General features: G+C 45.2%; 1 protein-coding gene across 1 annotated transcript; it reads right to left on the bottom strand.

The window, feature by feature from the left end:
• Positions 1-1,145: 1,145 nt before the first annotated feature.
• LOC121544490 (consortin-like) lies at positions 1,146-23,347 on the bottom strand. Its single transcript, XM_041854416.1, has 12 exons — positions 23,246-23,347; positions 21,470-21,559; positions 20,179-20,529; positions 18,688-19,205; positions 13,913-13,943; positions 10,662-10,748; positions 10,185-10,287; positions 9,549-9,570; positions 9,229-9,298; positions 7,280-7,971; positions 2,015-2,153; positions 1,146-1,778 (listed from the first exon to the last, which is right to left on the bottom strand). Exons 2-12 carry the CDS (start codon positions 21,477-21,479, stop codon positions 1,570-1,572), a joined length of 2,232 nt encoding a protein of 743 aa, XP_041710350.1. The 5' UTR covers positions 21,480-21,559; positions 23,246-23,347; the 3' UTR covers positions 1,146-1,569.
• Between the last annotated feature and the right edge of the window lie 4,157 nt (positions 23,348-27,504).

Raw genomic sequence — 27,504 nt, 5'->3', positions numbered from 1 at the left:
GACCAAGTCCATTTTATGGCAAGAACACCTCAAATAAGCAAAGAGAAATGACAGTCCATCATTACTTTAAGACATGAAGGACAGTCAATCCAGAAAATGTTAAGAACTTTGAAAGTTTCTTCAAGTGCAGTCGCAAAAACCATCATGCGCTATGATGAAACTGGCTCTCATGAGGACCTCCACAGGAAAGGAAGACCCAGAGTTACCTCTGCTGCAGAGGATAAGTTCATTAGAGTTAACTGCACCTCAGATTGCAGCCCAAATAAATGCTTCACAGAGTTCAAGTAACAGACACATCTCAACATCAACTGTTCAGAGGAGACTGCGTGAATCAGGCCTTCATGGTCGAATTGCTGCAATGAAACCACTACTAAATGACACCAATAAGAAGAAGAGACTTGCTTGGGCCAAGAAACATGAGCAATGGACATTAGACTGGTGGAAATCTGTCCTTTGGTCTGATGAGTGCAAATTTGAGATTTCTGGTTCCAACCGCCGTGTCTTTGTGAGACGCAGAGTAGGTGAACGGATGATCTCCGCATGTGTGGTTCCCACCATGAAGCATGGAGGAGGAGGTGTGATGGTGCTTTGCTGGTGACACTGTCTGTGATTTATTTAGAATTCATGGCACACTTAATCAGCATGGCTACCACAGCATTCTGCAGTGATACGCCATCCCATCTGGTTTGCGCTTAGTGGGACTGTTATTTGTTTTTCAACAGGACAATGACCCAACACACCTCCAGGCTGTGTAAGGGCTATTTGACCAAGAAGGAGAGTGATGGAGTGTTGCATCAGATGACCTGGCCTCCACAATCACCCGACCTCCACCCAATTGAGATGGTTTGGGGGATGAGTTTGACCGTAGAGTGAAGGAAAAGCAGCCAACAAGTGCTCAGCATATGTGGGAACTCCTTCAAGACTGTTGGAAAAGCATTTCAGGTGACTACCTCATGAAACTGGTTGAGAGAATGCAAAGCTGTCATCAAGGCAAAGGGTGGCTACTTTGAAGAATCTGAAATATAAAATATATTTTGATTTGTTTAACACTTTTTTTGTTTACTACAGGATTCCATGTGTTATTTCATAGTTTTGATGTCTTCACTATTATTCTACAATGTAGAAAATAGTAAAAATAAAGAAAAATCCTTGAATGAGTAGGTGTGTCCAAACTTTTGACTGGTAGTGTATGTCCAGTAGTGTATAGTTGACCTCTATGGGTAGTCCAGTATACTACAGGTCCTAGGTCAGTCCTACTAGTTCTACTAGGCAGTACTGCAGATGTCTTAGGGAACTGTTAGTGTGGATGCAGCCTACCAGTACCACACACAAACACACATCGTTCCATCAATCTCTCTCTCTCTCTCTCTCCCGCCACACATACACACACTTTAACTGGCCAGCCAGTAAAGACAGAAAGAGTGCCAGAGACAGAGAGGAAAACAGTATCCACTCTGCAAAACGAGGGAGTTTTCCTCCTCTGTCCCCTTCTTCTCCCCCTCTCCTTTCCTTCCCTCCCCCTATTTCTCTCCTCCTTCCCCTCTCTTCTCATCTCCTCTTGGGGGTCAGCTAAGACCCGGAGGTTAGCCAGCTTTGGAGCTGATCCATCCCACGATGCAGCTGTGCGAGGTAGAAGTCAGCGTTACGGGAGAAGTCGGTGCAGACAGTGGACTGGGCGTCGCCCAGGGCACAGTAGAGGGCGGTGCCTCCCAGGCTGATCACTACGGTGACCAGGCAAAGCAGGAAGAGGAGCAGGCAGGAGTCTCCGCCCACCTCGTCTGCAGGAGGGAAAAGGAAACACGTTTAGATGTTTCTTCTATTTTATCTGAGCTTTATTGAACTGTTTCTTGTCTGGAGAACGGAGAGGACAGAGGGAAGAGGGTGACATGGTAAGAATGCAGACAGACACACATAGCTGTATACTGTTCATGCACAAACATACACATGCAATTAATCATAACCATTGTTGGGTATACATATACTCACTCAAACACATACATACACACATCCTTACCGTGGTCAAAGCCGTCGTCAGGTACTTTGAAGCGGACCCTGCGCTTAGCAGGGTGTTTGTGTTTGGGTGGGGCCGAGAAGGGAGCCACACACACACTCCTCCTCTTCAGGATGGACACCAGGTCAGGGACAGGGGTCATCTGGAGGTCAGCGGGACAAGGTCAAAAGGTCAGGGCCAGGTCAACTGGTTAACATACACATACCGTACACAATAGACACATACACATGACATATATATGGATACACACACATACAGTACACCATGCAGTACACACTCATACACATGCGTACACATACACGAGGCAGGCATGTGTTGGCATAAGACAAACCGCATAGACATAGTATCCCCACTAGGTGTCAGCGTACACTGCACTCATGTCAACCTCAATTAAACTACTGAGAATCTGGGTGTTTGAGTAGTAAGCCAACTGTAGACGGAAGTCGGCGAGTGAAGTCGACAGAGGTGCGACAGCTGAAAGTCGGACGCTGTAGTGGATTTCCAACAGCAAGTCTCAGATCAACATGGAAGTGTCAACATAGCTGCTATTGTTCATAAACGTTTTTCTTTATAAATGTAGAAATACAATTTTCTATACCCCCATATCAAACACTCACAAACTGAAAACATTTAATTGGCTAGAGAGGGGTCTCAAATATCACTTTCATTTGTAGCTTTAGAATTGCGGCAAAGTGGGTTCCTGTTTCAGTCACGTCTTTGGTCACGTTCTCGTGGGTCAACCAAAAACACCCTAATTATTGATTGGCAAATAGTGTCTCCCACAATGCAGCTGATGGCTGCATGGCGCAGTTAGTGAGAAGCAACTTCAGCAACTCGAAGGCGACTTCAAAAACTGCATGACCTTTGATCACATAGTTTTTGTAAAGTTCATGCAGTCGACATGTAAGCGCAAGTCAGACAATTGTTATCCCCATAACGCAACACACTTTGAAAGGCGAATTTCCAACGATGGTCACCGACTAGACAAAATGGATCCACTCGACCACGCCCTATGTCTTAGATGATGGTGACAGCTGTTATCATCTTATCAAGTGACATCAGCTGATGACATCATACCATCTTATCCAGTGACATCACCTGGTGACATCACCTTCCTTTTTTATGAACAATCTGGGTCAGGTTCACAACATTCAGTTGATCTGATTCACCCTTCAGTCACACTCTTGTCAGGCCTGACAGAATAGAGAGGGAGAGAGGATGAGGAGGAGAGGTGAAAGCAAAGAAGAAAAACAGAAGGTGGGAGGAGGGTGGATAGAGGGGGGTAGTGATAGGGATAATAAGAGGTGAACCCAGATAGAGGAAGAGAAAAGCCTTTCAGACTCTACATCCTATCAACAGGAATGATTTATGTTGACATGACATCCATACGGACAAAGAGGTAGAGAAATGGGGGGGGGGTCCTGTATGGCTCAGTTGGTAGAGCATGGCGCTTGCACCGCCAGGGTTGTGGGTTCGATTCCTGGGGCCACCCATATGTAAAAATGTATGCGCGATTGACTGTAAGTCGCTTTGCATAAAAGCATCTGCTAAATGGCATATAAATGAGAGAGACTGGAAGATAAAGATGGAAAGCCCCTCCAGTTTTAATGAGGTCATTATTGTAGCTGTTCAGAGATCATCTGTCTAACTCTCCTCTCACCTAACCCATTATGTACAGAGCTCTTCAGTCGTCATAGTGGCCCAGACCTGGGTCATGTTCAGTTGGCACAAAACGGGAGCAAACATTTCACAACGGAGTGAAACATTAAGAGTTGCTACCTGAATTTGTCCAATGAGAATGCTAATTTTCATTTCAAAACATGACTGGTGGGCATTCCATTCCAATATGGCCGCTGTGCATCGCCAAAGAGGTTGCTAAGTGGCCAAAGTAGCCTTTTGAATGCACCCACCCCTTCCTTAACATAAGTGTGAATCGACGATGGCCTCGTTCCTCTCCCTCGGCAGAAACATGTGCAATCAATTACACACATACACTAACTCACATACACACACCTCTCTCTCCCCAGACACACACCCAGCTCCATATTTGGCATCCAGGGGCTAATGATGACCTAACACTGTCTGCTTGCTAATTACTGACGCTTACCCCCCCCCCCCCCTCTCTCTCTTACACTCTCTCCTACGTTCTGTTAGACTTGGCAGAGTCTAACAACCAGGACTAGGGGTGTAACGGTACATGTATTAGTACCGAACCGTTCGGTACGGGGACCTCGGCTCGGTCCACACTCCAGTTTGGTAAAATGTTGGCTTTCCAGTAGATTACAACGGCGATATACAAAGTAGTGGATAAAACGTTAACATTATGTCACCACGCTCAACGAGAATAGCCTATGCAGCTGCCAACACCTCAAATATGATGACACATTTGCACCGACATCACCCCAGTATACCGGAGCAAGACAGAAACACAACATCGTCTCCACTCTGCATTCAAGCAGCCCTTCGCAGATGATTCTGACCGGGCCAAAGAAATTACAAGAGCGATAGGTAGGTTATGTTTATATTTGTTTTAGGGCTGACTCCATTTACTCGACTGGTCGATTGTTTGGTCAATAGGCTGTTGGTCGACCAAGATTTTTTTAGTCAAGCAGTGGCAGATATAGAAAAAATATGTTATGGCACAGGAGACACCCGTCTGATTCACGTCTGTCTGAGTGGACTAATCCATTGCGGAGGCACACCAGTATCACCAATAGTACATTTACCGGTAATTACCATCATTTCTAATCTACAATGTTTGTTTGGTTATGGTAATTTCTGTTAATGCATTCAATATACTATTATTACAGTCTTACCGTTGTCATTGTAGGAGTGGACATGTTGTTTGCAGAGCGCACAACCTATGCTACACTTGTGAGGAAAAAGTTGTGGTGTATTTCATTCCATTTATGAGTTCTCAATGTATTCATTTTTTTTGTTGAGCGCTCCTGTCTATCTTGGGAAAGGACACGCACCTTATTACACATAGAACTAGGCCTAGGCTATCTGGCCTGCGTGCAAATGTAGGCCTATAAAATGTGCCCATTTGGTGATCTGATACTATTTCTGATTGTCTTAACTCACCACCACCGTGGAGCTTCTCAAATTTATTTTTTCTTCGCCTCAAAAAGCAAGTAAACGAAGTCTGTTTTTACATCTATTGCGAATGACAATAGTTCCTCAACGTAGCTTATTTGAAAAATATTTCCATGTCTCTCCCTTTCGATAACCACTCAGCATGACAGGGGGGAAAATCTCATGCTCTGATCCGGTGGAAACGCCATAAAAAGGCCTCCCTGATTACTTCTTATCTCTTGCACAAATAGCCTAAAGCTGTGTCTGTTTGTCCGGAGCTCCCTGGCTGGGAAACTCTGAGGGCCCAGAATATTTTATGCAATGTTGCAAGTTTGCTAGCATAAGCTTCTGGCCAGACCCAAGTTAATAGATGATACAATGTTTCAAGTTCCTTGCAGACAGGCCATGCATAGCCAATGTGATTTATAGGATATTTCTTTTTAATCAGGATATTTTCTACTTGCTGGCTGCAATATTTTTTATTTGTTGACTTTATGTAGGCTATTTTTACATAGTTGGCAATGGAAATAGAAGTTACTTTTAGATTTGTATCATTTTCATTTAGATAGAATATTGATTTTGAAAACTTTATTATAAATTAAATTAAACTGTTCCACGAAAATAGCCATATGAAAATCATAACTGGCACACTACCGGCTCCTGCGTAATGGAATCTGCGAAGGCCAGCAGCAGCCGGCAGCGGGAGGAGGAGAGTCGGGTTGGGAACAGGTTTTATTCTTCTGGTTAGGCTATATTAATCTCTGGCTCCCTCTTTACGAATTTGTGTGTCTTGCTTAAAGCATCAGACAAAGTAGCCTACATATAGTTGATATTATTCAAACATAGTAAATGGTCTGTATATGGAAAAATACATGTTTAAAAATTTCAATCAATAGATTGGTCGAAAGAACAGACGACTCTCGGTCGACCAAGATTTTTTTTTGTCTGGGACAGCCCTAATTTGTTTATAGTTTTTGGTGTATAACTGCCGATATGCGCCCATTCTCGGTGGTTGAGAATAGGGGGTTTCAGCACCTCCCCATTCTCGGTGGTTGAGAATAGGGGGTTTCAGCACCTCCCCATTCTCGGTGGTTGAGAATAGGGGGTTTCAGCACCTCCCCATTCTCGGTGGTTGAGAATAGGGGGTTTCAGCACCTCCCCATTCTCGGTGGTTGAGAATAGGGGGTTTCAGCACCTCCCCATTCTCGGTGGTTGAGAATAGGGGGTTTCAGCACCTCCCCATTCTCGGTGGTTGAGAATAGGGGGTTTCAGCACCTCCCCATTCTCGGTGGTTGAGAATAGGGGGTTTCAGCACCTCATGAAAGTGCTGGAGCCACGTTACCAACTTCCCTCTTGTACCCATTTCAGTAAACAGGTAGAACCAAAGCAGAAGTTTTCAATGAATTGGCCAATGCACCTTGTGTTGCGCTTACTTAACAGTGACAGCCCATCGCATTAACCCGGAGTGGGAGATGTAACGTGCTACAGACACGCTCATGATGCGTTCGTAACCAAGTGGGAAGTGTACATTTACCACATATGACTGGCAAAAATCCACTCGAAAGGCCCCTTAAACTGGTAATTCTTGAGCGCCGACTTCTCCTACGTTTGATTACTGACGTCACCTACTAAGGAAATGGCCTCTATAACAGCATTTTCGGCAGTTAAATGCAACAACAAAACATTATTTATAAAAAGTAATCTATTAATGTGGTTTTTGAACTCTATAATTTGTTTACAAGCATGATAACTGTACTTTTAGTTTTTGGTTGACACAGCTGGTTGGCCATTTGCTAATCAGCGTTTCTCAACAAGTTCAAATCACATGAATGCATCCAACTGGTATTTATGACTTCACAACTGGTCAATTCCAACCTCCCACATGGTTACAAACGCAGCATCAGAGTGGAAACTTGAGAGGCCCAACATAACAATCCAGTCACAACAGACAATGCAAGGAATATTGTGAATGCTGAACATTTTGAATGGCATTTAATTTTCCAGCTGTACTGAAACCGAACCGTGGCCCCAAAACTTCAATATGTACTGAACACAGCAATAAAATCCCTTCATTCAGATAAACAGCAGTGCAATACATCTCTCTAAAAGTGTCAACGTGTGTGTGTCATAAGACTTCAGTCCCATGGTTACACACACACACACACACACACAAACACAATCTCTCCCACTCACCTCCTCCACTGTGATGCGTTTCGCCAGGTCGTCCAGAGAAGCCACTTGGTCTCTGACAGTCTCCACCATGTCCACTCCAAACATATCATACTCCTCGAGCAGCTGGGCCTCCTCGAGCAGCTGGGCCTCCTCGCGCAGCTGGGCCTCCTCGCGCAGCTGGGCCTCCTCGCGCAGCTGGGCCTCCTCGCGCAGCTGGGCCTCCTCCAGTGTGAGCTGCTCCTTCACTGCTAAGGCTGAGATCTCCTCTAGAGGAGCTTTTAAACAATCAACACCATCTCTCTTCTCCTCTTTCTTCTCCTCCTTCTCCTCCTCTTCATCTAATGCCAAGGCCTCCTCTACCTCTTCCACCTCCTCCTGTTCTTCCTCTCCTCCCTGCTGCTCATCAGGCTTGGGTCGGCTCATTTCCCCATTGTTAGGGCGGTCCGACCTAGTGGAACCCTCCTGAGTGGTGTGTTCCATCTCTCTCTCCGTCTGCTGACCCGTTCCTTCGCTACAAGAGCCTGTGAACTCAGCCCTCCCAATCCCCTTGGAGTCTCTGCAGTCCTGTGCCACGCCCAGAGCTGCACAGTCATTCGAGCAGAGGCTGTCCTTCAGGGCTCCGGCTGATTTGATTGGGTGGATGCTCTGGGAGAGGGTGGAGTCCGTTCCTCTCTGGTCCTCCTCCATCCCCAACAAACACTCAAATAACCGACCTAGGAGAGCAAGAGACAAAAAGAGTGAGAGACAGAGAGAGAAAGAGAACGAGAGAGACAGGGAAGAAGTGTTACAAGTTACAAGACACAACACTACAACAGCCCTTGACCCCACCCCCACCCCACAACCCTTCTCCACCCAGGCTCTCCCTTTAGAGTCCCGTAAACATAGACACCCTCCCGACTTATCTACTCCCCAATAACACTGCTCTCCAGTAGAGTCCACTGTATAATCTACATTAAAGAGGGAATCACTGTTCCTCACCATCCTCAAAACACCTCCCAGATCTCCTAACTCAATTATTCACAACACTCTCCTCCTTTACCCTTTAGTTGCTGTTTTATATGGAACTTGATGTCACTGGAACACATCTCATTTCCTGTCTACTCTCTCGCTCTCATCCACTACAGAGACACATATGCACACACACACCCACACTTTATCACCGCTACACACAAACAGAAACAGAGTGAGGACAAGTTGTCCCTCAGGTCCAAATATTTATTAAATGTGAGAATATTTATCAGATACGTATCATTTAACAGGGGAGACAGAGTTATACTCTCCTCACTAATCCAGCCTCTGGAACACTGACACTGAGAGCTCCCTAACTTAAAATACAGTAATCTCAGTGTGTGTGTGTGTGTGTGGTCACACCTGGGTTGTGAAAGTGAAACCAGGCCATGGCACAACATAGTGCCCTGTGTCTCTGTGCACAGGCAACACACACCTTGGACTACGTGTCTGTCTGTGTCCGTGAATGTGTGTGTGTGTGTGTGTTTGTATGTGTTTGTACAGTTAGGTAACACACACCCTTGGCTCCCCTGAGCTCCACTTCAGTTCATCAATAACCCAAATCCCAGACCAGGGGACCTCTCCTAACACACACGACATGATGGAATGTATCTAAGGTGTTTCCAGGTAACCAGGTGGGGGGAGGGAGAGAGAGATAGAGAGAGAGAGAGAGAGAGAGAGAGAGAGAGAGAGAGAGAGAGAGAGAGAGAGAGAGAGAGAGAGAGAGCAGAGGACAGGGGAATAGTTCTAAATGTCCTCTTTAATAATTGACAGGTCAGCTGCCTGTCTCTAGAACCACTAGGCAGATCGGCTCACGTCTCAAAACATTGCAGAGCGACAGTGCAGTAATCCTGCACTGATAAACTCTTGCTTCCTCAACCAAACTTAAATGGTTCAGAGCAACTGGCTGATTGGACAGGTGAAACGAACAGACACACACACACACACACACACACTCTTACCTGAGCTGCATGTAGGCAGTCTATCCTCACCACGAACAGGGCTCTTCAGCACCGAGTCCACAGCCTCACACTACACACAAGCACAAACAGAGGCGAGAGCAGAGTGAATGCCCTTGCATACATGCACATTGCACACTGAGGAGCAACATCACGACTTACATTCAAAGTAGCCCAGTAAAGCACTGAATACTGTGTCAATACTAGACAGAGGATCTCTACAATGCTATATAATAAATAATAATATGCCATTTAGCAGACGCTTTTATCCAAAGCGACTTACAGTCATGAGTCATGTCAATCAAGCATAGAGTATCTCTTACCTTCTCTTCTCCAGGACTGGGTCTGTGTGACAGAGAGAGAGAGAGAGAGAGAGAGAGGGTGGGGGGGGTGGGGGGAAGAAATAGTGCAAGTCAGTTAGTGCTGGCTGTCACTTTCGTCCTCCGTGATTGAAGGAAGGTCTCTGAGTAGCTAAGGCTAAGATAGGTGGCCCTGCTCTCTCCCAGGGAATCTAATATTAGCACCGCACATTTCCCTAGCTATTTCATCGTGTGTGTGTGCCGTGTGTGTGTGTGTGTCTGTCTGAAACTCTAGCACCGCTGCAGCTCAAATTACTGGAAGTGCAGCAACAGCAAAGGGCCATATGTTTAAACCATTACACTGTATGTACACAAACACACACACACACACACACACACACACACACAAACCACCTGGGAGAGAGCACAGGTGTGTAAATGTAAATCACTGCACAGGCTTCTCAAGGTTTACCATTAAATACAAAATTAGTAAAAAGGTGGTCTTTCCTTGTTAATCTGCAACTTTTACCTGTACTCAGCTGTAAAAGACCACATCTAAAAAGACCCACTTCACACATGCACGCACAAACACTCAGTCACACACACAAACACAACGAGACACACGCATGCGTGCACACGCACACACAGGTGCAGCCTCACCGTTGGTGTGTTTTGCAGATGTGTGTGAGTATGTCCAGTTGCTGTGCAGTCAGGTCAGTGTTACTGTTCCTCAAACCCCGACCGTCTGACCTAAGCCGCCTCTCTGGAAGAACAAAGGTCAGAGGTTAGAGGAAGGAGGGAGCATGACACGGCACAAACACACCCAACGAGAAAGGGGAGCGAGAGAAGGTTTGAGGGTGAGAGAAAAGGTGAGATGCATAATGAGACTTTCAATGGCTGAACGGAGAGAGAGAGAGAGAGAGAGAGAGAGAGAGAGAGAGAGAGAGAGAGAGAGAGAGAGAGAGAGAACAAGAAAGAGAGAGAGAGAGAGAGAGAGAGAGAGAACAAGAGAGAGAGAGAGAGAGAGAGAGAGAGAGAGAGAGAGAGAGAGAGAGAGAGAGAGAGAGAGAGAGAGAGAGAGAGAGAGAGAGAGAGAGAGAGAGAGAGAGATAGAGATAGAGAGAGGCTGTGTGTTACCCCACTGTTCCTGCAGTGTTGTCAGGTTGTGTAGTAGTCTCTGGTGGTAGAGTCTCTCTAGCTGAACACACCACACCGCTCGCTCATCTGGTCCACGCAGGGTTAAGAAAACACACACATACACACACACACACACACACCTACACCCTTCAGTGATCCAGTCAGCGGCTTGGTTTGAAGCACAGTTTGAAGCACGACAAACAAACCACTCGAAAATCGACAATACGGGCCAGACAATGCGTTTAAATCCATGAGGGGGAGTTAGCGAGTGCACACTTTGGGAAGGAGTGGAGGGAAGAGTGGCGATGGACAGATAGAGAGAGATGGAAAGAAAGAGGGAGGGTGTTCAGGAGGGTGATAGAGAGGGAGTTGGGGGAATGGAAGGGAGTACAGGGGGATGTGTTCTCCAGTAGAAAGGAGAAGTCCACACAGAGTTTAAAGCAGACGAGCACCATTAAAACACACAGCCCTCACAGTGTTATGTATAATACCATGTGACAGAACCTCCCATCTACCCTCCTGTATAGGGACTTCTTCTCCATATGGTCCTATCATCTCTTCCCTCTGCTCAATCCTTCTCCCTCCAATCTCCTGATTCTGCCTCCTCAACCCTCCTCTCCTCCCTTTCTGCATCTTTTGACTCTCTATTTCCCCTATCCTCCCGGACGGCTCGGTCCTCCACTCCTGCTCCGTGGCTTGACGACTCATTGCGAGCTCACAGAATAGGGCTCCGGGCAGCAGAGCGGAAATGGAGGAAAACTAGACTCCCTGCGGACCTGGCATCTTTTCACTCCCTCCTCTCTACATTTTCTTCCTCTGTTTCTGCTGCTAAAGCTACTTTCTACCAATCTAAATTTCAAGCCTCTGCCTCTAACCCTAGGAAGCTCTTTGCCACCTTCTCCTCCCTGCTGAATCCTCCTCCTCCTCCCTCCTCCCTCTCTGTGGATGACTTCGTCAACCATTTTGAAAAGAAGGTTGACGACATCCGATCCTCATTTATTAAGTCAAATGACACCACTGGTCCTGCTCACACTGCCCTACGCTATGCTTTGACTTCTTTCTCCCCTCTCTCTCCAGATGAAATCTTGCGACTTGTGACGGCCGGCCGGCCAACAACCTGCCCGCTTGACCCTATCCCCTCCTCTCTTCTCCAGACCATTTCCGGAGACCTTCTCCCTTACCTCACCTCGCTCATCAACTCATCCTTGACCACTGGCTATGTCCCTTCCGTCTTCAAGAGAGCGAGAGTTGCACCCCTACACTCGATCCCTCTGATGTAAACAACTACAGACAAGTATCCCTTCTTTCTTTTCTCTCCAAAACTCTTGAGCGTGCCATCTTTAGCCAACTCTCTTGCTATCTCTCTCAGAATTACCTTCTTGATCCAAACCAGTCAGGTTTCAAGACTGGTCATTCAACTGAGACTGCTCTTCTCTGTGTCACGGAGGCTCTCCGCACTGCTAAAGCTAACTCTCTCTCCTCTGCTCTCATCCTTCTAGACCTATCTGCTGCCTTTGATACTGTGAACCATCAGATCTGTCTCCGCACCACGTGCTCTCACCACTGGTGTCCCCCAGGGCTCAGTTCTAGGCCCTCTCCTATTCTCTCTATACACCAAGTCACTTGGCTCGGTCATATCCTCACATGGTCTCTCCTATCATTGCTATGCAGACAACACACAATTCATCTTCTCCTTTCCCCCTTCTGATAACCAGGTGGCGAATCGCATCTCTGCATGTCTGGCAGACATATCAGTGTGGATGACGGATCACCACCACAAGCTGAACCATCGGCAAGACGGAGCTGCTCTTCCTCCCGGGGAAGGACTGCCCGCTCCATGATCTCGCCATCACGGTTGAGAACTCCGTTGTGTCCTCCTCCCAGAGTGCAAAGAACCTTGGCGTGACCCTTGACAACACCCTGTCGTTCTCTGCTAACATCAAAGTGGTGACCCGATCCTGTAGGTTCATGCTCTACAACATTCGCAGAGTATGACCCTACCTTACACAGAAAGCGGCACAGGTCCTAATCCAGGCACTTGTCATCTCCCATCTGGATTACTGCAACTCGCTGTTGGCTGGGCTCCCTGCCTGTGCCATTAAACCCCTACAACTCATCCAGAACGCTGCAGCCCGTCTGGTGTCAACCTTCCCAAGTTCTCTCACGTCACCCCGCTCCTCCGCACACTCCACTGGCTTCCAGTTGAAGCCTGCATCTGCTACAAGACCATGGTGCTTGCCTACGGAGCTGTGAGGGGAACGGCACCTCCGTACCTTCAGGCTCTGATCAGTCCCTACACCCAAACGAGGGCATTGTGTTCATCCAACTCTGGCCTGCTGGCCCCCCTACCTCTGCGGAAGCACAGTTCCCGCTCAGCCCAGTCAATACTGTTCGCTGCTCTGGCACCCCAATGGTGGAACAAGCTCCCTCACGACGCCAGGACAGCGGAGTCACTCACCACCTTCCGGAGACACTTGAAACACCACCTCTTTAAGGAATACCTGGAATAGGATAAAAGTAATCCTTCTACCCTCCCCCTACCCCACCCCCATAGATATATATATATATATATATATATATATATATATATATATATATATATATATATATATATATATATATATATATATGATATATTGTAAAGTGGTTGTCCCACTGGCTATTATAAGGTGAATGCACCAATTTGTAAGTCGCTCTGGATAAGAGCGTCTGCTAAATGACGAAAATGTATATGTAAAATGTGCCTGTAGCTGGCTCGGGATCGGTCCCACACAGAGCAGTGTACTGGAGAGCTCCCATGTATTACAGAGGGATTGTGTTAGCCACCGTCATCCATAAACATGAGTGCTTCGCTCTTTGCATCTCTCTCTTTCAACAGGCACTGAGGCGCTCTGTATAAGCCCACAGCTTTTCTGTAACAAGCCACTACGCACACAGACCACACACACGTGCGTGCACACACACACACACACCATCTGTAGTGGTCGTGTCTGATCAAGACTAAAACAAAGAGCACAATGAGAAGATGTTCAAATCCAAACAGTGTCCAAACAGTGTCCAAACACTGCAGCTTGAATGTTGTGGTACATTTAAACTAGAACACAGCCTTGGCCTGAGAGTTAGAATGAACCAGAGAACACTGGAATTCACCGGAAAGACATGAGCTGACTGATAAGAATACAATCTTCCTAGACCTAGAGGACATAACACACCTGTTCAGTATCACACACACACACAAGTGATAAGGATACAATCTTCCTGGAGGACAAAGGCCTCGGCTACCTGCAGAGATGGAGACAGAATGGAGAGGGTTAAAGGACAACATGTACATTCACGTACACACTGCTTTTACATTCTAGTCATCCATAACAACTACAACAACTAACAAGTGTATTCCACCAAGAAAGACAAAATACATACTGTCCTACCATCAACTGTAGCATCAATAGTTAAAACATCTTACAGGCCTAATACTGAATAATAATTAAACTACGTCTAGTATGACTTTGACCCCAAGACAGAACATGCCAAGGTAACATAAGACATTTAGCTGAATCGCAACACTTTACCCCAAAACCCCTCCCTAAGATGAATAAAGATAAACACACACAAACACACGAGAAACATGGCTAGTCCCCATGAGCACAGTGGAAAATACAGGAAATAGCAGGAAAGTCTTTCAAATCCTTCTTGATCACAGCTGCATTTGCAGTTTCCAAAGTTCCCCTGTAGCTAGCGGGAGGTAAGACGAGCTCCACGGCCTGCCTGACGCAGCAGCAGTGTCCGTGTCCGTGTGTGTGTGCGTGTTTAACAAACAGACTCTACCTCTCTAGCGAATGTTAATATCCTTCTCCTGCTGACTGAAGTGGACAAAAAAAAAACGGGACAGAGAGAGAGAGAGAGAGAGAGAGAGAGAGAGAGGAACAGAAAGCGAGAGAACAGCTGTGTGTGTGAAAGAGAGTTTGTCAGAGAGAGAGAGAAGAGAGAAACAGAAAGCGAGAGAGAGAGAACAGCCACGTGTGTGAAAGAGAGTTTGTCAGAGAGAGAGAATAGGAGCGTGTGTACATGAGAGAAAGAGAGCAGGAGCGCGGTAGTGAGAGGCGGTAATAACCCACTGACCTCTCTCACACTCTCTTTCACGCAGACACTCTATCCCTCTCTCTCTCTCCCTCTCTCTTCTTTGTTGCAAGCTACCATACATTTACATAAATATGAATTGCTCACTCCGCTTGCTTGTGGTGAGTGTTTAAGAGAGAGAGACAGGGAGGGAGCGAGAGAGAGAGAGGGAGAGAGGGAGCCATAGAGAGAGCGAACGAGGGAGGCAGTGAGAGAGAGAAAGAAAATAGGCTTTAACCGTTCTGCTGCCTTGCTGTCCAGAGGCACTGGGCTATTTATTAGCCTTACTCTAAACAGTTAAACTGTTTAAACTTTCACCACATTACAGCCGTACAAAGGTGCTCTTTTTACCCCTAAAACAGATGCTCTGATGAAGGTTAACTGACCGAAAGCTCAGCTACAATTAAATAAATGTGCATCTGAATGGAAGTGTGCAGAGACGTCTTCATACTACCCCTAAAACAAGAGAAAAGAGAAAAGTAGACTTCCTAATGTACTAAATATTTTTATAGGAAGTATAACAGTATCAAATGTAATCTCCTTCCTAGAGAGCTCCCCTTTAAAACTCAACCAGGGGAGACATAACATAAACTCTCATTCTATCCTTAAAAAGGGCTGGTTCTGGTTGGTCAGAACTCCAGGGGTTGCTAAGTGCTATTTAGCTAATGACCAATCAGATTGGTGTCAGGGGTTGAGAAGGTCAGGAGAAGGTCAGAGGTGAACAGAGGCGAGTTGGTTACTATAGGGGTTTGTTCAGTGGGGTGAAACATTCAGAGCGTTTCAGAAAGAAAATGAATAGAGCTGACACGATTCCCTGTTCTACTCAACAGATAACCATGGCCCAATCCCAAATGGCCTCCTAGGCGAGGGTTCCCCAACTGGTGTCCCACGGGCCGAATTTGGCCTGCGGGTGATTTTATTTGGCCCCCCAAGTTTATATATATTTTTGTGGGACATAAAAGGCTGTAAAAACACCAGCAAATCAGCTCCAAGTGATTTTAATTTAGGAAATCTGTTCCAAAGTATTCCAACGCATAATAGAGAGAGATATATGTGATCGTATACCAGCGTGTCGCAAACTGGTGTCGCGAGAGAAACTGAAATAAAATAAATAAAATCGCACTTGGTTCATAGAACCGGGGTTACATCAGTAACCTCTGGTAGCTGCTAGATGCGTTTGTAATAAACAGAGTGGTTTCTGTTTTCTTCCTACAAACATGGCTCTATCCTTTGAACCGTTTAAGCTACAAAATATTATGACCTCATCGATGAAAGATAAGACTCCCAGGAACACATATTCGTCTTCTGTTTCCCTCTAAAATGCCCACAAGCCGTGCATGGCTCATTAGAATAGGGTGGACAAGACCAGGCACTAAATCAGACTGGGGGGAAAAGAACATCATCAGTAGCTAGGTTTCCATTCAATTTGCGAACAATTTTCATGCAAATATTCTAAAATCTGCATAAAACAATATGCACATTTTCCCACCAGAGATGTTTCCATCTAACTGACTTTTTACGGATAAAAGGCTATGCAAATATACAAGTTAAATGGTTTTCATCGCATTTTCAACTCTACTGATGGTTTTGTCACAAAAACGGTTGCATTATATAGCAAATCGGCCCACTCTGGTCTTGGCACATGAGCTCTAGCCAACAGCTCTCAGATACAGATACATCAGAACTTATTTAATCTGTAGCCTAATAAACTGCATGCTTTCCCGAGTCGTAGTGGGAGGACTCCAAGTTTACTTCAATATGATGGTTATTATATCAATATATGCGCATAAAGGCGTTTCTATCACCATTTCTCGCATAATTAATTTTACCAACACAAAAAGATCCCACCATGTCGAACGAACAAATTGTCTGTCGGCATTTATAAAATTGTACCGGCATTTCCTGTTTCCATCAGCCCGGTCCTGACTTTTTTCATGCGTCAGGTGATTCATCCACATGATATGGTTGGATGGAAACATGGTTAGTGATGATGTTCTTTTCTACACAAAAGAGCATACAAAATGATTGCCTGATGATCTTCTGAACTTCCCAATACCTTTCTGATGCATTTCAGTCACTTCAAACCATACTTCCTTCAGATTGACATTTTGTCAAAGGTACTCTCAGACTGATTTGTAATAGACTGTCATAGCCCAAATTGTAAAAAAATGTTTTACATTGGCTGGTGGATTACATCTAATTTTTCACATGGTGGGGGTCGCAAAAGTTTTTCATAAAATGGGGTTGCGGGCCAAAAAGGTTTGGGAACCCCTGTCGTATACAAATGTAAGCAAGGTTTGAAATTATTTTGTTTTAGTCAAATATTACATCTCTTTGGGCTTCTTGCAGCCAATTTGCAGTCTACAAATTATTTGTCATTATGTTCCAGCCCCCTGACTATCCGCTCAAGAAAAAAAATCTGCCGAAACTGAATCTAGTTAATGATCCCTGCCCTAGACCCTATGCACTAGTGGAGGTCTGAGAGGATTTGATTGGTATAAGCCAAGCGTTTTCAAAGTCTGACAGTGGGCCTCCCTTCAGAGAACATCAAGGTAACCGCGCCCCCGCAAAATTATTTTAAAGAGACATTTATTATATTCTGTTGTAAAATAAATAGTTGCAATGAAACTGTTAAGAATAACTTTATTTTTGGACACTGCATCCTGATTGTAGGCATTAGTCTCCCACTCCTACATTCTATTACAAAGTATGTCATTGCCCTTTTAAGACTCCGCTGCCCCTTTAAAAGCTCTGTTGCAGTTGCGCCCAAGCCATGCTAGAAAATCAGGTTGTAATTGCATTTTTTTAATGATGCCACAAGTGCCATTTTAGGAGTTGACCCGCCCCATCCAACCTGACAGCGCTTGAGAGGATCTACAGAGAAGAATGGGAGAAACTCCCCAAATACAGGTGTGCCAAGCTTGTAGCGTCATACCCAAGAAGACTCAAGGCTGTAATCGCTGCCAAAGGTGCTTCAACAAAGTACTGAGTAATACTTATGTAAATGTGATATATTTGATTGTTTTTTCACACATTTCTAAATCAGTTTTTGCTTTGTCATTATGGGGTATTGTGTGTAGATTGATGAGGGATTTTATTTTAAAATCCATTTTAGAATAAGGCTATAACATAACAAAATGTGGAAAAAGTAATGAGGTCTGAATACTGTCCGAATGCACTGTAATATTTATTAATTTTTAGAGAACCGAATACAGTTTGAATTGGCTTTCCTTTCACGCCTCCCCTGAAACTCTCTGCTGCCCCTTTGGGGAGGTACTCCTCACTTTGAAAGTCTGCAATATAGTGACTTTCACCTAGCCTATCAGAGGGCAAGGTGGAGCTATTCCCATATTGATTGCCCTGTCAAATCCTCTTAGATCTGTGCATAGGGTCCTGGGGACCATTTGGGATTGGGCCCTGTCTGTTCTGAACAATACATTTCTTATAAACTTTGTGTAACGTTGCACCCCCCTGAACGCGCCCCAGGAGACAGTTGAATGTGTCTGAAGAAGGTAAGGAGTAGACAGAGAGGCGATGATCAGACATGACAACAGTGCCCCCTACTGGTGGAGATGGGAATAGACAACACTGTTTTCACTTCACTTCATCCAGAGTTATGTGGTGAGGCTGTGTATCACAACGACAGGGATTCTACCCCACCCAGTCACGCCTGCCAGCTCTGTAATGGCTGTGTGTGTGTGTGTGTGTGTGTGTGTGTGTGCGTGTGTGTGCGTGTGTGTGCGTGTGTGTGCGTGTGCGTGCGTGTGTGTGTTCAGTCAGTCTGGTAAACAGAATCACAGCTCACCACACGTAGAGGGAACCACACCTGGCTGTCAGAGGAATGTTCACTCGAGAACACCGCAGGCAGGTAGAAATACCATATATAGAATGGAGAGGGAGGGGCACACACCTGATGGAGGTACTGAGGCAGGTGGGAGTGATCGCCACGTTCCCCTAGCTCCTGTAAGGTGGCCAGGAGGGCAGGGCTAGGGATAGGCTCTGCGGTGGAGGTGGTAGGTCCTGTGGTGGAAGTGGTGGGAGTGGTGGGTCCTGTGGTGCAGGTGGGGCCTGTGGTGGTGGTAGGTCCTGTGGTGCAGGTGGGGCTTATGGTGGAGGTGGTAGGTCCTGTGGTGCAGGTGGGGCTTATGGTGGAGGTGGTAGGTCCTGTGGTGGAAGTGGTGGGTCCTGTGGTGCAGGTGGGGCCTGTGGTGGAGGTGGTAGGTCCTGTGGTGCAGGTGGGGCTTGTGGTGGAGGTGGTAGGTCCTGTGCTGGAGGTGGTGGGTTCTGTGGTGCAGTTGGGTCCTGTGGTGGAGGTGTGTGTCTTGCCCACAGAGTCACTGTAGCAGGGTTCGTCTGGACTTCTTGCTTTGGGGCTGATGGGATCTGTAGTCTCTGGAGACACAGAGGGCCGGAACTCTACCGGACTGCCTACAGAGTGAGAGAGAGAAAAAAGAGAGCACATCAAAGTTAAACCGTTATAAAAGCCTGAAACCAGACAGCAAGTGCCAGTGAAAAGCCAGATTGAGCAAATCCTCAGCTTGGTATTAACGATTACACACACTGACGCTGGGTACTTTTCCCTCTGTGTTTCTGTGCTGTGGAAACCATACAATCCGTTTGAGCAATCCCAAGTCCTGATAAGTCCATAAATCCTTTATTATCCCATGGTGGGAAATTCATTTGGTTGCTGGGGACATAACATACATAGTATAATGCATCATTGAGCACTTGAACCGACAGACACACACACACACACACAAACCCAAAAGAGGTATGTCCAGAGAGTATGTGTTATGGGACAGACTCAGACCCCATACCCAAAAGACAATAAGATAAACAGAAAAAACCCTTACAGCAAAGCTTTAGATCCTTAGACTCATCTCAATCACTTTCCCTCTCCACTGGCTCCCTACTGTCTTCCCTCCTTTCTTCTCCCAGACTTTCTATTCATCTCTTCTCTCCTGTCTCTCTACCTCTTCTTCTCCTTCTGTCCCCCTCCTTGCTGTACCCCTTCTCCTTTACCTCTCCCCCTCTCCTCTAGCTGTCTCCGACTGTAGCTGATGTAGTTGCTCTGACATCATTGTGTGTAATTAATTGGGTGAGACCCGGTCTGTATGCTACAAATCTGATCCGCTGACCCATTAACAGGGTTAGCACGCACGCACACACACACACACAAGCCCAGCCAATTGAGTAACCCAGACCTTCAACCATGGCCACAAACACACACAGTTTAATTAATAGAATTGACTGGTCCTCTGCCTCCTCCTGATCAATGGTACCCAACCAAATAAAACTCATACAAGTAAAGGTGATATATTTTTTACAAACCAAGCTGTCAGTGTGTGTGTGTGTGTGTGTGTGTGTGTGTGTGTGTGTGTGTGTGTGTGTGCCACCTTACCTGTGTCTGAGAAGGAGCAGTCAGTCATAGGAGTGTCGGGTGATTGGCCGCGAGTCACACTGCTGTCCTCCTCCTCTTCTTCCACAATCACATCATCCTCATCACCATCTTCCTCTCCCTTCACCTTTCTATCTTCCTCCTCCTCCTCTTCCTCCACATTGTTGTTTAAAGAGTTTTGTTGGATGAAGTCTCGTCCAACACTCTGACCATCATCTAGTTGAGTCTGCGTCCGGTTCTGGTTTTGGTCGGCAGAGACCTGATTTGGTTCCGAGGGGTCTGATTGGTTGCAGTGGAGGTCGACCCCACCCTCCTGACCCTCAGACAACACTGGCCCCTCCCTCTCACACTGACCTGGGAGCAGATAAAGAGAGATTAGACTAGAGCTTCTGTTGTCGTCATTACACACAGCAGGAGATTCCAATCTACTCTGTAGGCACTCATGATGACCTGAGAGAATTAAAGTTAGTAGGTAGAAGCAATACAGTGATAGCTCCCTCTTGCCTATCAGATAGACTTTCACCATGGCTGAGTCCCAATTCTTCACCTTTCTTCCAGAATGTGCATTTGCACACTTTCACGCATGGATTTTACAATGGTAGAAACTCCCTCCGGTCAACGCTTACACTAATCCCAAGCTTTTAAATCAATGACTGGCGGGAAAAGGGTGGAGAATCAGGACATAGCACATATTTCACCGCTCTCTCCCCCTGCTACTAATAATAAATCATTGAATTTGTAACACGCTTTTCATTGAAAACCAATCTCAATTTGCTACAGTGAATGCATGAAAATAAATAAAAACAACAGACATAGACAAAATAAGGACACAACTAGACAGGGCAACTGACACAAAGAACACAGCTGACGCTACAAGGAACAAGGACAACAAGGCTATAACACAGCTATTACTAACAGAAGGCCTTCCTAAAGAGAAGGGTTTTAAGGCCCGTTTAAAAGGAGCCCAGAGTCTGTGGTGCCTTCAGGGGGTCTGGAAGTGCATTCCAGAGGCGGGGAACGGTCGAGCAGAAAGCCAGATCTTCCATGGAGCGGAGCTTTGTCCTGGGGGCGTGGAAGAGCAGGCTATCGCTCAATCTGAGGTTGCGGGCGGGGCTATGGGATACGAGAAGATCTTTGAGGTATGGAGGGGCATTGCCATGGATGTACTCGGATGTCGGCAGGAGTGTTTTGAATTCAATTCTGAATGAGATGGGGATCCCTCTTCCATTACTTCCCTGTCACCCTCTCCTTACCCTCATCCAATGGTCTCCCCACCTCTTCCCTTCCTCCTTACCCTCATCCATGGGTCTTCTCCTCCGTGACCTCTCAGCATGAAGGTCAGCCACTCCCCGTGCCACGCCTACCAGACACAGCCCTCCTCCTACTGACGAGAGAGAGAGAAAGAAAGGCAATAGAAAAGAGAAAACAAGTCTAATGTCATTCCTACAAGTGTCAAACCATGAATATTTACACACACAACACACACACTATTTTAGGCCTAAAAGTGCCTCCGTGGAGTAGTGTTGTCCTGGTTCTCTCCAGCATTGCTCCTGTTAGCTCTTAGTGACCATTAGGTAAAAAAGAGAGCACTTATCCCTATGGTCCCCCTTCAGAGCACAGTAGGGTTAGATCCATAGAAATAGACTTCATAGAATGGACATTTCCCCTGAGAATGACAGTACATGGAGAATAAGCAGGGCAGGTGTGGTGAACGCCTACCTCTGTGTGTGTGTGTGTGTGTGTGTGTGTGTGTGTGTGAGTGAGTGAGTGAGTGAGTGAGTGAGTGAGTGAGTGAGTGGTGAGTGAGTGAGTGAGTGAGTGAGTGAGTGAGTGAGTGAGTGAGTGAGTGAGAGAGTGAGTGAGAGAGTGAGAGAGAGAGAGGCATGTTGATGCCAGCTGAACTTGGCCACTGTTATTGTTACATCTCTTTGTCTTTGTTCTCTTCCAGGGGGTCCATAAATAATGAAGTACATAGACAGGGAGGGATACACACACAGGCCTACCAGGCAGTAGGTTAGTCCATCTCATTTGAGAGAAGAATGGGTTCAAAAACAGGAACACACAAACACATGAATTGATCCAAAGCCAACTCAACTGACAAAAACACACAAGTAACAACATGCACAGTCTAGCACTCAGAATTAGGAAAATTCACACACACAGGGAGTACGATCCAGAAAAACTAGCATAACTGCACACAGCACACACAATATGCAGCAGAGACATAAGAGGGCTGTTCAGGTGACTCATCTGAATCTAATAACACCCACTCCATGTCTTCTCTGCAGCTGCTACATGTGTATCTAAGTCCAACGTAGGAGGATATCAGAGTGACATATGTGTTCCTCTCATAGAATGAAACTACTACACTGTCCTCACCCAGGGGTCAGGGTCTTCTCTCTGACACATTCAATCACTTTGTTAATGTGATGTATGTACCAAGTTGCCATATGAGGATGGTGACAAACATCATAATATCATGCATCAGCTGTTTCGTATCGTCAGAACCTCTGTGGTGCGTAATAACAGGCCCTACACTTAGCGACCTATCAGTCAGATAAGAAAACAATTAACACATATTGGAAAATCTGCGTTGCCGTTAAGGTTACAATACAGACAATGTTCCTGCCAATGCGAGCTAATGTAATGTTACACCGATGCGATACGCTCGAGCTGGTTTTAGCTCGTGTAGTGATTCGTTTTCTTCACTGGCTTGTCAAATGGGTTTGATTAGCTGGCTAGCATAGCAAGTTAACAGCTAGCCTAACGTTACCTATCGCTGTCTGTTTTGCTGCTTGAAGCTAACGCCACTGTACCTACTGTACCTACTAGTTAGCAAGGTCCTGTGTTTTGTAAAATTCGATATGTATTATGAATGCAAAAATTATACCCGAATACATGCGTACTATGAATGTTTAACACACGGTTGGATCATGTTTAGCTAGCTGTCACCTAGCTAATTTACACATCTGGCTGTCATGCTAACGTTAGCGCTTACATCTGGCTTTTACCGCGCGCTTTGATGCAAGTCGTCGCCTTCTAGTACACGGCCATAACTAGTAGTACTTACGATTTAATAAATGTCGTGTCTTGTATCCAGTATGAAGGGTGTTGAACCGAACACTGACTGACTGATGTTTGTTTGCGGATTTCAATCTTCCTGACACCTAGCCAAAAGATGACGTAACTTTCGTATGGTAATGAGGAAACCTTCAAAATAAACGCCCGCATTTCAAAACATTGCAATGTGGAAAACTAATTCAAATGATATATTGTACCAACAAGAAAATGCAATTAGTAATTTATGATAACGAATACAAATATATATATATATTTTTTTTTTTACGACCAATAATGAAAGAAAATACAATGTTGACACTGGTATGTTGAGAATATTGGGCTGTAGAGAGAAAACTTTTCTACTTGTCTCAGCTAAAGTGTGGTGGAAAAGACTTGGTAGGGTCTCTACTAACCAAATATGGTTCGTTTTGGAGGGGGGCTGTGTCGTACATATCCAGCAGCACTTTGCTCTCCACCCCCCCCATAGCTCCCAATGCATTCATTGTAATAAATAGGCTGTACATGGAATACTTATCGGCTTGTAGAGAGAAACGTTTTCTACCTGTCTCAGCTAAAGTGGGGTGGAAAATGCTCAGTAAGGTCTCTACTAACAAACTATATGGTTAGTTTTGGAGGGGCACCGTGTTATAGACATACTGTATGCATTTAGTCCTGCATGTTATATGAATTCCAAAACAATAAATGAATGTACTGTTGTAGCGTTAAATATCCGTTGTAAAGACAAAACACTTAAACACTTTTTATTTTGTTTACCTTGTTTGCTTCTTGTGTGAAATAAAATGTGAACAAAGACAGACACAATGTAAATAATGATGGACTGGCATACCTGGTAACAACCTAGATTAACCTAATGGTGATGGTAATGGCTGCACCTTTACACATTTAAATCAGCCCAAGGCCAGCCTTGACATGTGCCAAAAAATGCATCAGGTCAATCGCTTGGCCTGACAATTAAAATAGTTGTGAGGTAGTGTCCTAGTAAAATCATGTTGCTATAGGTTTATATCACCCCAATTATGCATAGCCTTCCAACTATTTTCTTAAACCCACCTTGGTCGCAATCATATCCAAAGTTTCACCTCTTGGACTTGGGTTTTGGACGGATTCATGGATCATAGCCCATCTCTCCAAATTGTAATTTGTGAGAAAAAACATGTGATTATTACTTGGCCTTTGTCTTATTATAAACTTCAATGTTTAGCATTCCACTTCCAAACATAAAAGGCGCTCTTAACATTAATTCCAAGCAAATGATTACAAAGGGAGAAGTACCACGCTCATGCAATGAAAATGCAGCAGTACTCATTAAACACATTTTTGGATCAGCACTCCAAATATTATTGTACTTTATGTTTCTCTTGTAAGGTCAAAAGTCACCACTGTAATGCGAAACCCTGTATTCACATCTCGCTTTATTGATCTTCCAGCAGTTGGCAATGAGAGGTTGAACAACAGATTGAGCTCAGTAATCTGTCATTCAGGGATAAACGCCCAAAAAGGACTACTGGGCACAGTTTACAGTGCATTCAGAATTTATTCAGACCGCTTTCCTTTTTCCACATTTTGTTACTTTACAGCCTTATTCTAAAATTGATTAAACATATTTATTTCCTTGTCAATCTACACACAATACCCCATAATGACAAAGGAAAAACAGATTTTTAGAAATTTCTGCAAATGTATTACAAATAAAAAACAGAAATACCTTATTCACATAAGTATTCAGACCCTTTGCTATGAGACTCGAAATTGAGCTCAGGTGCATCCTGTTTCCATTGATCATCCTTGACATATTTCTACAACTTGATTGGAGTCCACCTGTGGTAAATTCTATTGATTGGACATGATTTGGAAAGGCACACACCTGTCTATATAAGGTCCCACAGTTGATAGTGCATGTCAGAGCAAAAACCAAGCCATGAGGTAGAAGGAATTGTCAATAGAGCTCTGAGACACGATTGTGTCAAGGCACAGATCTGGGGAAGGGTTCCCCAAAAATGTCTGCAGCATTTGTATTTGTTATGGATCCCCATTAGCTGCAGCCAAGGCAGCAGCTACTCTTCCTGGGGTCCAGCAAAATTAAGGCAGTTATACATTTTAAAAACATTACAATACATTCATAACATATTTCACAACATATTAAGTGTGTGCCCTCAGGCCTCTACTCTACTACCACATATCTATAACAAAAAATCCATGTGTACATGTATGTATAGTGCGTATGTTATCGTGTGTTTGTATGCATGTGTCTATGTTTGTGTTGCTTCACAGTCCCCGCTGTTCCATAAGGTGTATATGTATCTGTTTTTTAAATCTAATTTTACTGCTGGCATGAGTTACTTGATGTGGAATAGAGTTCCATGTAGTCATGGCTCTATGTAGTACTGTGCGCCTCCCATAGTCTGTTATTGACTTGGGGACTGTGAAGAGACCTCTGGTGGTATGTCATGTGGGGTATGCATGGGTGTCCGAGCTGTGTGCCAGTAGTTCAAACAGACAGCTCGGTGCATTCAACATGTCAATATCTCTCACAAATAGTAGTGATAAAGTCAATATCTCCTCCACTTTGAGCCAGGAGAGATTGACATGCATATTATTAATGTTAGCTCTCTGTGTACATCGAAGGGCCAGCCGTGCTGCCCTGTTCTGAGCCAATTTTTCCGAAGTCCCTCTTTGTGGCACCTGACCACACGACAGAACAGTAGTCCAGGTGCGACAAAACTAGTGCCTGTAGGACCTGTCTTGTTGATAGTGCTGTTAAGAATGCAGAGCATTGAAGGTCCCCAAGAACACAGTGGCCTCCATCATTCTTAAATGGAAGAAGTTTGGAACCACCGAGACTCTTCCTAGAGCTGGCCGCCTGGCCAAACGGAGCAATCGGGGGAGAAGGGCCTTGGTCAGGAAGGTGACCAAGAACCCGATGGTCACTCTGACAGAGCTCCAGAGGTCCTCTGTGGAGATGGGAGAACATTCCAGAAGGACAATCATCTCTGCAGCACTCCATCAAGCAGGCCTTTATGGTAGAGTGGCCAGACAGAAGCCACTCCTCAGTAAAAGGTAAATGACAGCCCGCTTGGAGTTTGCCAAAAGGCATCTAAAGGAATCTCAGACCATGAGAAACAAGATGCTCTGGTCTGATGAAACCAAGATTGAACTCTTTGGCCTGAATGCCAAGCGTCACGTCTGGAGGAAACCTGGCACCATCCTTACGGTGAAGCATGTTGGTGGCAGCATCATGCTGTGGGGATGTTTTTCAGCGGCTGGGACTGGGAGACTAGTCAGGATCGAGGGAAAGACGGCTCCGTGGATTGATGAGGAATTGAAAAACTGTATGGTTGAAAGAAATTGAGCAAATGGAGTGGCTGATAAGTCTGGCTGCACATCTGACTGGTTGATTTACTGCAAATTGAGCAATCGTGACTAAACTCAACAAAAAGAAGAAGACACTGTATTATGAAGCCAAGATCAATGATATAAAGAATGATTGAAAAAAACATTGGAATACTTTAATTGAAATTATGGGCAGAAAGACACATTTTACTCCATCTTTCATCGAATCAGATGGCTTATTCATCACAAAACCATTTGATGTTGCCAATTATCTTAATGATTACTTCATTGGCAAAATGTGGGAAAACTTAGGCAGGAAATGCCATCAACGAACAGTAAACCATCGTATTCATGCATAAAAAACAAATAATGCATTGCAAGTTAGAATTTTGTAAAGTTAGTGTGGGAGAGGTGGAAAAAGTATTGTTATCGATCAATAATGACAAACCTGGCATTGACAACTTAAAGCTACTGAGGATGGTAACTGACTCTATAGCCACTCCTATCTGTCATATCTTTAACCTGAGCCTAGAGGAAAGTCTTTGTCCTCAGGCCTGGAGGGAAGCCAAGTAATTCTGCTACCCAAGAGTGGTAAAGCGGCCTTTACTGGTTCTAACAGCAGACCTATAAGCTTACTGCCAGCTCTTAGCAAACTGTTGGAAAAAATACTGTTAGGCTATGGTTCAACCCAGCACTCAGAGAAACAAACACGACTAAGGGAGTGGAAGAAACAAAAATTATTTTAATAAAAGTTCAAATTGTCTTAGTCCAAAAACAACTGAAGAAAAGGAACAGAGTGGGCTAGTCGGCTCCGGAGGAAGGAGAGGCTGAGGCAGGCAGGCAGGCAGGCAGACCGGCAGGCAGGAAGGCAGGCAGGCAGGTTGGGAGGTATGTCTGAACTGAAGACAAAACAAACGA

The sequence above is a fragment of the Coregonus clupeaformis genome, chromosome 29 (assembly GCF_020615455.1).
Source record: "Coregonus clupeaformis isolate EN_2021a chromosome 29, ASM2061545v1, whole genome shotgun sequence".
Classification (NCBI taxonomy): domain Eukaryota; kingdom Metazoa; phylum Chordata; class Actinopteri; order Salmoniformes; family Salmonidae; genus Coregonus; species Coregonus clupeaformis.
The sequence above is the reverse complement of the archived record's forward strand: the minus strand, read 5'-3'. Positions and strand labels throughout refer to the sequence as shown.